Source organism: Sebastes umbrosus, chromosome 7, assembly GCF_015220745.1.
Source record: "Sebastes umbrosus isolate fSebUmb1 chromosome 7, fSebUmb1.pri, whole genome shotgun sequence".
In the NCBI taxonomy this organism is placed as follows: domain Eukaryota; kingdom Metazoa; phylum Chordata; class Actinopteri; order Perciformes; family Sebastidae; genus Sebastes; species Sebastes umbrosus.
The window spans coordinates 6,873,396-6,886,952 of record NC_051275.1 but is presented as its reverse complement, the minus strand read 5'-3'; the positions used below and the strand labels follow the sequence as shown (position 1 = coordinate 6,886,952).

The following is a 13,557-nucleotide window of genomic DNA, read 5'->3' as shown; positions in this document are numbered from 1 at the left end:
TGTTTTGGTTGATGTGCTCCCGTCCGTTGCCCATTTCAACCCCCACGTTGCCACATATGAAACAAACTGGCCATCAAACGAACTGGATCAACAGAAATAACATTAACGTTAGATTCTACCCGATCTGAAAAGCCTCGGCAACTGTGGTCCGTGTGCAGCTGGTTATCAAGTCAGCGAGTATTTGAGACACACAGCCGGTGAAGTGATTCCAACTACCGCTGGCCGGAGGCTAACGCGGTCGTGGCTATAAGGTAACCCTCAAATTGCGAAAACCTCCGCTAAATGCTACCAATCACACCGGAGGAGCAGACGGGGCGATAGCTCCAATATTTTGAATCTGGACTGCTGTTACCCATTTTAAAATGCTAGCCGTCAGTGCTACATATTGTTCCTTTAACTTCATGGTGCCTTCAGAAGCTCAATGGGAATAACACAACTACAAGCTTTGAACACAAAAATAGAAAGAAAGAAAGAAAGGTTAAATATAAGTAGATAGGATTTTTGTGATCCCTAAGTGGCCAAGTATAATATCTGGTATTCATTTTCAATAGGCTGGAGCTCTATTGTGCGAGGCAGTGCAGGTGGTATCGATGAGTCAGCAGTGACATCACTAGCTGGGTCAAATTTCAAGGGCTGTTTTCTTGTCCCCAGTCTCAGTGTCAGGGCACTGCTGAGGTCTACAGTGATGCTGTACTAAAAGTGGTCCTAAAAGTGAACCTTCTGCTGGACTCCCCAGCCCTCAGCATCACCTCTTCCTAACACACAGCGACCGAGAGAACTATACTACGAGCAATGTCACTCTCTATTACATAGAGAGAGTGATATTGATCAACTGTCAGTTACTGTCAGCGTCGATTTTGACCAGTGAAAATAAGCTGGAGGTGTGCGAAACTTTGCATAAATCGTGCCAGGACGAGCAGCTTTTCAAACAAGCAACACGTCGCTTTGCCTGTCCGCTGACGCACGGAGCTTCGTTGGGGGAAAAAAAAAAAACTGAAACAATCTGCTGTTCACTCATTCGTATTGCATCCAGTTAGGAATGATCAATGGGGGGATAGTTCAAAGGTCAGTGGTGATGACGGGCGTGACTCCGTGGATGAGCAGCGTGGGGCCCAGGTCCCGAGTCAGCAGCTCCAGCTGGTTTAAGTAGGTGGTGTAGCGGCTGGTGTCAGCTGGGGGGCTGGGCAAGTACAGGAAACGCACGGCGGGGGCGGGCCGGGCCGGGTCCAGGATCAGCTTGTTGACGGCAGACAGGTAGTCGTCCGACAGGCGCGTGGCGTTACTCGGGAAGCTGTTAACGTAGTCGTCGTCGTTCTCCTCTTCCTCGTCTGCCCTCTGCTTCTTCTCTTCGTTGACACCATTCGGGGATTTCTTGCCCCACTTGCCTTGGCGCTGCCAGTGTAGCGCCACCTGCTGGTCCCAGGGCACCGTGTAGACCTGAGCTTTGATTCTCAGCTCTTTCAGCAGCTGGCCCAGCTTCTCCTCCGGGCCTCTCACGCTCCGCCCTTCCTCCACGCACAGGAAGAGACGGAGCGTAGCCTTGCGCCAGGCCCTCACCATGTTGAGGATGCACGCCAGCTGTAGCAGGAACAGAGAGCAGGTATCGACGTAGCTGCAGCTGTCCGGACGCAGGAGGTTGACCGGCCAGACGTCGACGTACACGGCCCCCTTCCCTGGAGAGGAAGAGGGCGGCGAGAGGACCTGGGCTCGGTCAAAGTTGTTGAAGTATCGGGCGAGCACCACGTTCTTTAGCATCTTCATGGCGTCGGCGATGATCGCTACGTACTCCTGGGGTCCCAGAACCTTCCCGTCCCCAAACTCGCCATCATCCTTCCTGTCGCTGGATCCTCGCATGGGGGCAAAGTGGAAGAGAGCCTCTTGTTGCTCCAGCTCCTCCAAGGAGCCGGAGGGATCTGTGGACTGACAGGTGGAGAGCGACGGGTCGATCAGCTTGTCCTTTGGAAGACAGTCATCGTAGAAACCGAGGACGAGAGTGTTAGGACGCATCCCGCCTGAAAAGAGGGGAAGAGGAGAATAGAAAGATGAGGGAAAGAATGAGACAACCATTTTTCACAATCTAATGCAAATCGTTTCTTTATCATCATCATTGATTTCTCGAGTAGTAAAGTGAAGGATGGAGGTTTTATCAGATGAAGTGAAAGTGAGAGACAGATATGAAGAACACGCTGGAGTGAGAACTGGAGGGAAGCCAAAGAGAGATAAGAGAGAGGGCTGGAGAAAAGAAGAGCGCTCCAAGTTAGACATGAGTGACAACTCTCAGCAACGTAAGAAGACAGCAAATAAGAAGGAAAGAGCCGGAAAACCACAGGTTTAGAGAGGGTGCTACTGAAGAGGAGAGGATGTACAAATATTAGGTCAGTGTTAAAACTAGGGCTGTCAAAGTTAATGTGATAATAACATGTTAAGGCAAATTCGTTTTATCGCCACTAATTTTCTTTAACACAGCTTGCAATTTTTAAGGTTGTAGAGAGCTCAGCTTTAAAGCTAGAGTGAATGTGATACTGGTATCATATGAAAATAGAAAAACCTAAAGAATCCATTTGTACTAATCATGCCACACTAGCTAAATAATGCTCCAAAGTTAATCTACATGTTTGTGTATTCCTGTAGCTTGAACATGTTTAAGGATATTAGATTGTACCTGAAGTTTGAAGCACTGAAATAAATTGAAGTGGCCGAATTACTGACAGTAGTTGAAATGACAGTTAAAATGGAAGCACTGGCACTGAAAGAAGTTGAAGTGTCAATTTAAGTGTAAATACTAAAATAAGTTGAAGTGGCAATTTAAGTGTAAATACTAAAAGAAGTTGAAGTCGCAATTGAAATAGAATTTCTGAAAGAAGTGGAAAAGCCAGTCAAAGTGTACTGAGAAAAGTTACAGTTTCAGTTGAAAGAAGATGAAGTGTCAGTTTAAGTAGGTACTGAAAGAAATTGTGGCACTTTAAAATGCAGTTAGAATGAAAGTGCTGTAATTAGTTAAAGTTTAAGTGTAAGCACTTAGTGAGAGAAATCAAAGTGGAGTTAAAGTGGAACTGCTGAAAGAAACTGAAGCGGCATTACTGAAAGAAGTTAAAATGACGGCTGGATCAAAATTAATGAAAACAACTTAAGTGTCAGTTAAAATTGAAGTGTTGAAAGGAGTTAAACTTGTGTTTAAGCACTAAAAGAAATTGAAGTGGCAGTTGGAACAAAATGACTGCTGTCAGTTAAACTAACAGTTAAAATGGAGGTGATGATAGTTGTGTAGAGAAGTGTAAGCACTGAATGAAGTTGAAGTGACAGCGCTGAAGTCAAAAGTCTGAAGACGTTCAGACTAAAACTTTTCTAAACTAAACTAAATTAAGAATTTTCTAAAATCAACTAAACCAAAAGTAAAATTCCTGCCTGAAAATTTAAGCTTAAGCTTAAATACATAAATTACAAATTACATTTGAGGACTCAGAGACTGAAACAAGTCTACACAATGGAATATACTGTATGTCAGTAAAATTACAAATGAAGATGGACATTTTTCTATAAAGATGGACTCCAGTTATGACATACTCGACTATATAAATGTTAGGATGTGGACAGATGTAAAAAAAAAGAAGGAGCCCTGTCAATGAATGTTCAACAGTGTTATATGTTGTATGATACTGACTTTGGAATTTAAATGAAACTTTAATAAAAAAAAAATGTTAAATTACGTTTAACAGTTGAAAACACCTATGTAGAATTTGAACATTTATGACTTTGACGCCCCTAGTGGTCGTAGTGAGACTAACTGGCTTCACCAATTTTAACCGGGATAGCTTCCTTTTTCTACAAACCAAAACCGTTGCCAACATTATAATTTGAAAAATCACATAAAATACTTCACATAGTGGCTTTGATTATCATTTCAGTAATTATAAAAAGACAAAAATCTCAAATCACAGCATGAAATCAGCCTTCCGTTATCAGCAGCTGTAATCCCAGATATCAGTGGAGACTCTTTAATGTCCTTATTGGACCAACTGGGACATTTTGTGGTGATGAGCATGACACTGACCTAGTCCAGAGATGAAGAGGAGATGTTGGATCCCGTGACGCACGGAATTGGCCAATGTCAGGTTGACGAAAGATTTGATGTTTAGATGGTCCACCAGGGACAACCAGGAGTCATACTGGGACTGCAGAGGGTCAGACGGTAAAGTGCCTGGAAGGGAAGAAGAAAACAAAATGGCATGGTGAGATATATAGCTGACAGTTTAATAGGAAGTATGTTGGGATTCAGAGAAGGTAAAGGAAAGAGAAGGGTCAAGAACAATAGATATACAAGTCAAAGGAGAGAGAGTAGAGAAGTCAGTATGACAGAGCTGGAATTAGAGGCACAGCGTGAGAGGTAAGAGACAAGATGCGGAGATGTTGAGGCGGCGAAGAGAGAGGAAGATGCGAGTACAAACAACAGCGTGCACAGAATGTGAGACGGAGAGAAAGATACAGGGCAGCACAAGCAGGCAGGCAGGTGATCAATCAACCAAAAAAAACCATCAGAGCAGGGGTTCTCAAACTTTTTGGGGCCAGAGAGAACATTTGCCATGGACCCCCTCATAACTGTAACACCGATTAAGCATATGTCATTTGTACTCTTATGGCCCAGACACACCAAGCCAACATCAAAGAACTTGATTCTGATTTGGAGGTTGATTACCATGGCAACGGTCAAAGCTTAGAAGCATCGACACATTTTGGTCAGCCCTACTAACGTCCCATTTTCTCAATTTAGCTAGTTTGGGCTTAGCTTTGCTTTACGATGTGGACTGACTCAAATATGTCTCCATGCTCGCCAGCTAATAAGTTAAGCTAAGCAGCAGCAGCAACAGGTTGTTGCGCCCTGAGCACAGTGACTGATTCATAACATCAGAGTTTCTATTAGCCCAAAGCTAACATGGGTAGTAGCAATGGTCACAATATGCTTGTTTTATTGGTGGAAATGATCCCCATCTGTATATGTGAACTTTTTAATTAGGGATGCACCGATACCGGATCGATAGCGAGCCGATACTGACTCAAATAGATGGATCGGATATCGGTGACAAAGGAGCCAATCTATTCAGTTCAATTCTATTTTTATATTCTATATAGATTATAGACTGGAATTTTAATTGCTGTCTACGTTTTTTACCAATTTGTTGCCACATTAACAAGGTTTCCACTTTTTTTTACCAAGTTGCAAGTACGATTTATTATTTTAATAATAAATATCAATTCAGTAAATGTATACTGCATCTATGTATTTATTTGTCGTATTTTGTTTTACAAAGTTTGGAAAGCAATGTTTAAGTCAGGCCTGATGTTGCCTTACACATAAAAGAATGATCCCAGTCCCAGTGAGGCATACAGCCTATTCATTAAACACTAGTATCGGATTGGTACTCGGTATCGGCCGATACCCAAAGCTCAGGTATCGCTATTGGGACTGAAAAAGTCAGATCGGTGCATCCTTATTTTTAATGATACAGCACAATTTTAGAATTTATATTTCGTAGACCCCCTGACAGAGTTCCACGGACCGCACTTTGTGAATCACTGATGTAGAGAGCAATCCCGAGGCCACATCTGCAAGCTTCATAGACAATTCCTGTGGTAGTTTAAACTCTGTAAGGATCTCCTCACACTCCTGTGGATGAGTCTTCTTTGTATTCAGCTTCAACGCAAACAGCTGCTAAACAAGTGTGATAATATATGGATGGACTTAAAATACATTAGGAGGGCAATGTTGAAGTGGCTGGGAGTCCTCAACAACAAACTCCTCTTCAGTGTAATTATATGAATGAATGACCTCCTTCATACAGTATTTCTCAAGACCAAGTGCCTCATCAGTACTCAAAATGAGAGAAGGGCTCTTCACCAGCTAATGAACATATCATGTTTTCACTGTGAAACACTCAGAGGATTTGGATTCTGAAGACTTCATTCAGGGCCAGTCCCAGTCTCCCATCAACACATACAACAAAATCCTCAAAAGACAAAGAAAACAATCAATGACCCTGCTTCTGAAAACTCTGCGAGTGTGTGCCTCTACAGAAAAAGAAAGGAGACGCCTCCGGAGCATTGTGCGCGTGATTACTTCCCTTGAAATAAAACAGCAGCAGATGAGCCGATGTCATGGAGAAAGGTCCAGCATGCTAAAAACGCTCCATTAAATGATGCAGCGCTCACTGTGAAACAGGGAGGCGTTTTGCTAATTCGTATACTTATATATTTTGAAAAGACCTTGCGGTTATTTTAGAACCTGTCCTGAATGAAAACACTTAAGTAAAGTGGCAATATTACCACTGTTTCCAGGAAAGACTAGTACAACAATTTGCTATTAAAATTCAACAATAATGTTGAAGTTGAAAGTAAAAAAAAAAATAAGCTTTTAGTTTTGTCATTGCCGCCTCTAAACATCATAATAATGTTAAATTATCCAAAAAGTATATCCCATCACCATCCCTAATTTGTTTTGCTCATAATTAATAGTCACTCACAGTCACACTGTGCTGGATTAGATGAGAAATGGTGCAGAAGTAAACTTTCAAGTGCTCCTGATGATCTGATATTGTCATGAAAAAGAACTTTGGAAGTCAACACTGTCTGGTTTTGATCATTCACAGGAGATAGAGCAGATTTATCAGAATGTGTCAAAGTGAGAGGACGCTCCATCCTGACTGTTGAGTGGTAAAGGTTCTCTATACGACATTTATAGCATTAATGTAGCAGCAAACAACTATTTGCTAAAGATATAGTGGAGAAATGTCTACCTGAGCAGAGAATGAAGTCACTCGCACTCTGTGTTTTGTTTACGTAGCAGGTCCGGCAGCACGTGCATGTTAGTGCACGTTTGTGTGTCCCCATGGCTAGCTAATCGGCGCCGCTCTGCACTGTGCTCACACGGCGGTTACCACTGATAATGCCGTCAGCACTGTTGCCATTGTTTGCACAGTTTGTAGTGTTAGCACCATTGGCTGCTAGCACCATTAGCTGCTAGCTGCTGGCTCAGCTATTGCCATATTGAGACCCATGTGGAGTTAATTCTTCAATCATAGGGTGCATTAATCATCAGCATACTTTTTGTTTTTACTTTTAGTACGTACTGCAGCTGCCCTTACAAAGTGCCTACTGTTGCATGCAGTATGCATACAATTGGGACATACTAATTCATCATAACATTGCACCTTGAACTTTGGGCGGGGTTAGCAAGCTGTGACGACAGCTTGACGGCTGTAACCCTGTGACCGAGCCATGTGACCGAGCGGACGCTACTGCGGAAGATCGCCGGTAGATACGGGTACTTTTCCACTCGGATGTCGAGCCATTTTGGCTTCATGCGCCAATGAGCAACTTCCATAGGAATGAACGGGGCCCCGCCTCCAACGCTGTATCCAGTCCTCTTAATAAATCCATGTATACCGCCCACGGCTTGAGAACTACCTTTGCAAAGGTGCACCATATTTTCTCGCGAGCCAATCAGAGCAGACTGGGCATTTTCGGGAGGGGGTCCTAAAGAGACCGGCGCTAAAACGGATCGTTTCAGACAGGGGGTGATTATAAATACATTCAGAAAGACAGTATGAGAACAATAATGTGTTTTTTGAATAATAAAGCATGTAAACATATTCTAGTAGAAACCTAAAATACAAGTATGAAATTGAAAATGAGCATGACATGTCCCCTTTAAGTAAATGCATTACAACAGCATAGTCAAACCCAATCAGAGACTTAACAGTGGGTCAGTGTCCTTACTGAGATCTCCAAGCTGGACGTGTCCCAACACGTACAGGCCGCTCTTCTTGATGTCGTTGATGAATGTGATGAGGCCTACACTGCTGCGCGGGTTGGAAACCATCAACAGGACCTGAGGCCTCCAGAACTTGACGTGGTCCTTCCTCACGTCCAGCATCAGCAGGTACTTGCGCACCTATAGGAGACGAGAGAAATGGGATGAGGGTTGTTACTGTGTTTATTTTTACCCCCATCCTCCTCCTTCTTTTTAACCCCGTGGTCCATACCAGTGGACTCATGTGCCATTCAGATAGTCTGTAGGGTGGAGTTCCTCTAAGACAGAGATGTGTCTGCAGTCATCTGAGACTCAGACAGGCTCAGAACTTAAGTCCACTTTAATTACATGACACCCACTCCCTGAAATTCATGACTGGAGGTGAGGTAACTTACACACACATGCAGTAGAGATTTTTTGCCTTACATTCTTTTGAATATATGTAAGCCTACAGATTTGACATTCCTTATGCTTGCAAAATCACAGGATTTTAATTGAGCAAGTAAAATTGGCTCGTTAAGCTCAAGACAACCTAAAGCTATAGTATAGTCAGGTTTAAGATAAGGTAATTCATCAAAATTAATTTCATCTGTCAGTTTCAAGAAGTTTATTATGTGGCAACACAAGGATGATAATAGAAATACAACTGAAACACTATAGGAATATTAGGATAAAAAACTATTTCACAATGAAATTTTCCAGCTGGGCACAAATTCACAAACCTGTCAGAACTACAAACCTGTCAGATATGTCTCTGACAAAACAATTTCACAACAAGGTCAATTTAGTAGCTGTTCTGGAGCGTTCAAACATATTACATGACCTTCATCTGCAGAAGGAGTTTGGAGCTTTAGGCCTTAGAATCAAGGGGCAACCTCCGGGTCTGAAAAGTGAAGCCAATGCAGAAGTGTCTTCAACCTGCACTCTTTCTAACAGCCAGCAGAGGGCGACCCCTCTGGTTGCAAAAAGAAGTCTGATTGTATTGTATATTTATTACCTCAGTAAACATTGTAAACATCAATACAGCATGATGTTCATTTAGTAAATTATGGTCCCATTTAGAGTCAGATAGACCATAAAGCAGGGTAGGCTTTTGGGCGTGGCTACTTTGTGATTGACGCGTCGCTACCACGGCATTGTTCAGTGTTCGGTTGTACTAAAAGACGCTCTAAGGAGTCGGCTTTTCCGGTAAGTACATTTTGTTTTAAGCATGCTTTTCGCTAGCCAAAATGAGCATTCCAATTAATATCAAAGTTGATGTGACTTACAGATACACCTTCTTAACCAAGCTAGCTAGCTGCTCTGCTAAAAGCAACTCGCCCCGCCGGGCCTCATTCTTCCCCAGCTCCACCCTCTCGTCCAAATATGGTCACATCTGGCTCCAAAAAGCCAAGATGGCGACGGCCAAAATGCCGAACTTGAGGTATCAAAACGGTAGTCTACAAACCAATGGGTGGCAGCAAGGTGAATACATCCATTTCTTTTCTTTTATACAGTCAATGCTTAGAATGGACTTTGAACTTCAACATAAATGAGAATTTCTTAAAGCGCTTTTTTATTTTGTAAATTTGAAAACCTACAATTCCATAGCGACTTCATCTGCTGATGATGTGATATGATCAAAAGCTCCTCACCTACTAAATAGACCTTGTGGTGAGATTGTTTTCTCAACTGCTGTTTCTAGAATCAACTTTGGCAATTACATAATGTAGAGTATTACTTATTGAGATAGTATATTTACAGTATATAGATTTCTACAACACAGTATATGTTGCTCTTAGATGTTTGTTTGCACCTGGTCTTATTTTTTCCCTATACATTTGTTTTTTATCATTTTATGTCACTGCACATTATCCCAATATCTATGTGATTTATCATGCCCAGATTTGTATCCCCTGATTTCTTTGGGATTAAACGCAAATGCAAAAAACAAATCCCCAAAAGCTCCCACAAGACAGATCTGGCAGTGTCAGAGGTGGGGACTGGATGAAAATGATTTCAATAACTTCAACGGGCTGCCAAGACATTCAGTTAAGCAAATGAGTTGCAGAGATGAAACTTTTGAAAGAAGAAATGGCACAATCTTCCTCTTACAAATGAAAAGTTGAATTAACAAGCAATAAAACGCATCCTTGCTCTGTTCAATACAATCAGGGGTTCTGCTGCTACAGTCCAACAAATCAAGTTGCAGTTTACATCCGTGTCTGTCCAAAATGTCATCACTTCATAATTTTATTTTTAATTAGACATTTGTGTGAAATTGCCATTATTAGCATAGGAATTCTTGAGTTACGGCCAAAAATGTGTTTCGTGAGGTCACAATGACCTTCACCTTTGACCAACAAAATCTAATCAGTTCATCCTTGAGTCCAAGTTGAATTTGAAGAAATTCCCTCCAGGCGTTCCTGAGATATTGCGTTCACAAGAATGGGTCGAACGTATGTACGGACAGCAAGGTCTACGTTAGCCGGTATATGCCCTTTTTTTGCCGGTATTACGTGTGGTGGTCCGGCAGATTAAATTATCAATGGCAAAATATCCTTTGGGAAATATGCCAATAAATACATTAATTAATTAATTAATTGATTCATAGAATTTTAAATAGCCTAATATTGTTTGACCTGTGCTGCCAATACAACTTAAATATAAAGTTATATCATACAAAAGTTTCCCACTCCACTGTGATTTTAATTCAATACACTTTTTGTCAAATTCAGTAAATATCTCCTCACAGTCTACAAGCTCTTTGTTCTGTGTAAATGGGAAACTAACAAATTGGCATGGACCAAGCCACTTGGTCCTGAATGTCTTTTTTCTTTTTTTTTTTTACAATCAAAGCTTCTATTGAGGTTTTCAAATGAAGCTTTGAATGTCTGTCGTCATATTTTATGACGTCTTTTGACCGCAGTGAAAATGTTGTTTTTTGAAAAGGCTAAATGCCAACAAATATGGATTGAAGCTACTTTGTTAGGTAAAAACATGTTGTGAATTTTGGAAATGATTACATGTCTCTTTTTTTTTTTTTAATTTGACTTTTGGACTTCGGACTGCAACTACAACTGTGTGTCTACACGACCTCAATGTGCGTAGAAGATGGAGAACATTGAGGAGCTTTGAGAGTGTTGGTTTGCCGTGAGGAGAAACTAGCACAGAGTATAAAAGATCCAAACATTTCCTCGTCAGGATTCCACATCAGCTCATGTCAGTGCAACCTCGTTGTTGAAAGCTTTGAATGTCTGTCGTCATTTTTTTATGACGTCTTTTGACCGCAGTGAAAATGTTGATTTTGAAAGGCTAATTGCCAACAAATATGGATTGAGGCAGAACATTTGGTTAGATAAAATCATGTTGTGAGTGTTGGAAATGATTACATCTTTTTTCAATAAATTTTGACTTTTGGAATTCCGACTGAGACAATTAAGCATGATTTATGTTTGCTGCATCTGCGAGGGTCGCGTATGTCAACGCAGCCAAGTGACGTAACAACATCACACACGGCCCTTCGCGGGGGTTCTCTGCGGCAGGTTTTTCGCTTGTCTGTGCACATCCAAATTTTTCTAACTACAGACAGACGGACAAGTGAAAGCATAATGCCTCCGGCCACGTCTATCGCCAACGCAGAGGCATAATAAACAGGTTAAAGGATCAGTCTAGGTGGGTTGCATATAGATATGTATATACAATATCAAATTTTAAGTATAGGTAAGTGTAATTGGTATAATTCATCGTTATTTAAATTATATTGCAAGTACCATCATTGCACATTATGTGTATGTCCTGTAAATCAGTTGTAATGAGTGGAGTTGTAATGATAACATAATGCAATCCGATATAATCCACGAGAGACAGTAATCCAGAGAAAAAGAGAGAAATCAAATGAACAGAGCTGAAGCTGGAGCCATCACACGGCTCTGCTGTCCATCTCATATCTTTAATTCCCCGACTCTGAATATCTTATGTGCATGTGTGTGTGTGTGTATCTCCATCTTATATGTATGCGTGTGCTGTTGTACTGTAACTGCACGGACTTCTCTTATGTAGAACCAAATGACATCTCTAATCAGCATCCCATTAGGATGCGAGACTGTGAGAGGGACCAAATGGATGGTGTGTATACATTTGTGTGCAGATGTCAGCATGTGTATATGCATACGCACATGTGGATCAATCAAACTGTGATCGGTAAAAATGTACCCACCTCGGATTGCTTACGATTGTATGCTTAAATGCTAGTGTGTATCGGTTTGTATTATGATGCACACTATAACCCGAGCATCATTAGCATTCTGACGGTGTGTTGATGAGGTGGCATCAAGGTACCATTGGGGAAATGTAACCAAGTGGAACCAAACATTAGGTCTAAACCCTACAGTCTACTGGGAATGATTAACACTCAATTTATACCCTCATTGGAATTAATGACCATTAGCTTGGTGACGACATGTTCGCCATGTTAAAACAGCTGCTTACACTGTCGGCAATTCTGTGTATTCATTGCTTTTACACTCGATTGGTCCGTAAAGTTGAGCGAGTAACACTGTGTAACATGAAAGTTCGGGAGAAATAATAATCACATACAGTTTGGGGCAAGTCATAGTCAAGTCAGCACACTGACAGCTGTTGTTGCCTGTTGGGCTTGAGCTTGCCATGTTATGATTTGAGCATATTTTTTATGCTAAATGCAGTACCTGGGAGAGTTTCTGGATAATATCTGTCATTGTTTTGTGTTGCTAATTGATTTCCAAAAACAAATATATACATACATTTGCATTAAGCAAGCATATTTGCCCACTCCCATGTTGATAAGAGCATTAAATACCTGACAAATCTCCCTTTAAGGTTAATTTTGAACATATATTAAAAAGGTGCGATTACCAGGTAATCGTGATTAACTATTTTAATCGATTGACAGCCCCTACTAAAAATACTTTCAAATGACTTTCATTTGAAAACACTTTAAGGGCGTGTTTAATAGACTCGAGGTAATGATATGAAGTTGTAAGAAAAATGATGTTGCCGCTCCACTTAGGGAGTTCGCCTGAAAAGAACCAGAAAAACTGTGCTGATAATGACTGTCTTAGCGCTACAAGCTTCGCTCAAGGTCCTGAAGCTGTGTGTGTGTCTATACAGCCATCAATCAAAAATGAGGATGCAACTATTTCCAACATTATTACCATCATAATCACCATAACTGTTTTCATGCTCCCGTCCGGTAATTGCTGTGAAACCGAAAAAAAAAAAAAACCCAAGGCCCCAGAGGCGAAGTCCAACTGCCTCCACTCATCTAATCATCTGTCTCTCTTTATCTCTCCATTTCCCCCTGTCTTGTCATCCATCAGGCTATCATCATTTCTCTGTCGCTTCAGTCTCATCCATCACTTAGTTTCTCAATCACTCATCCCCTCTTCCTGCTTATATCTTTCCCTCCCGTGATACCATCGGCGTTTTCTTGCCTCGGTTTGTCTTTTTCTTCATTCTCTTTCTCTCCTAAAACACTGTTGTCAGCCGCCTGTTATCTCCCAGTGTGGTTTTTTTATTGTTGTGAGCTGTTGCGTCTCCCGTCCCTGCTTCAATGTCACCCAGTTGGCGCCCTGCCACACATGGCTACTGCTGGAGCGTGCAGAAAACGGGAGACGAGTGCATGTAGGAGATATGTACACGCACACACGTGGCCTTTTTCTCCCGCGAGGCCTATTAGTGTAATCGTTTCAATCGGACTGGGCTCCTCGCCAGGGGCCGGTTTAGAAACTTTA

General features: G+C 41.6%; 1 protein-coding gene across 1 annotated transcript in view; it reads right to left on the bottom strand.

Annotated features, from left to right (window-relative positions):
• Nucleotides 1-496: 496 nt before the first annotated feature.
• The window catches only part of zgc:153039 (uncharacterized protein LOC767698 homolog), an 87,587-nt gene continuing 74,526 nt past the window's right edge, over nucleotides 497-13,557 (bottom strand). The window contains exons 11-13 of the mRNA XM_037774249.1: nucleotides 7,771-7,945; nucleotides 4,052-4,198; nucleotides 497-2,012 (exon numbers count right to left, since the gene is read on the bottom strand). Coding sequence (XP_037630177.1) covers nucleotides 1,060-2,012; nucleotides 4,052-4,198; nucleotides 7,771-7,945 — 1,275 coding nt within the window. The 3' untranslated portion in view covers nucleotides 497-1,059. The remainder of the gene's footprint in view (nucleotides 2,013-4,051; nucleotides 4,199-7,770; nucleotides 7,946-13,557) is intronic.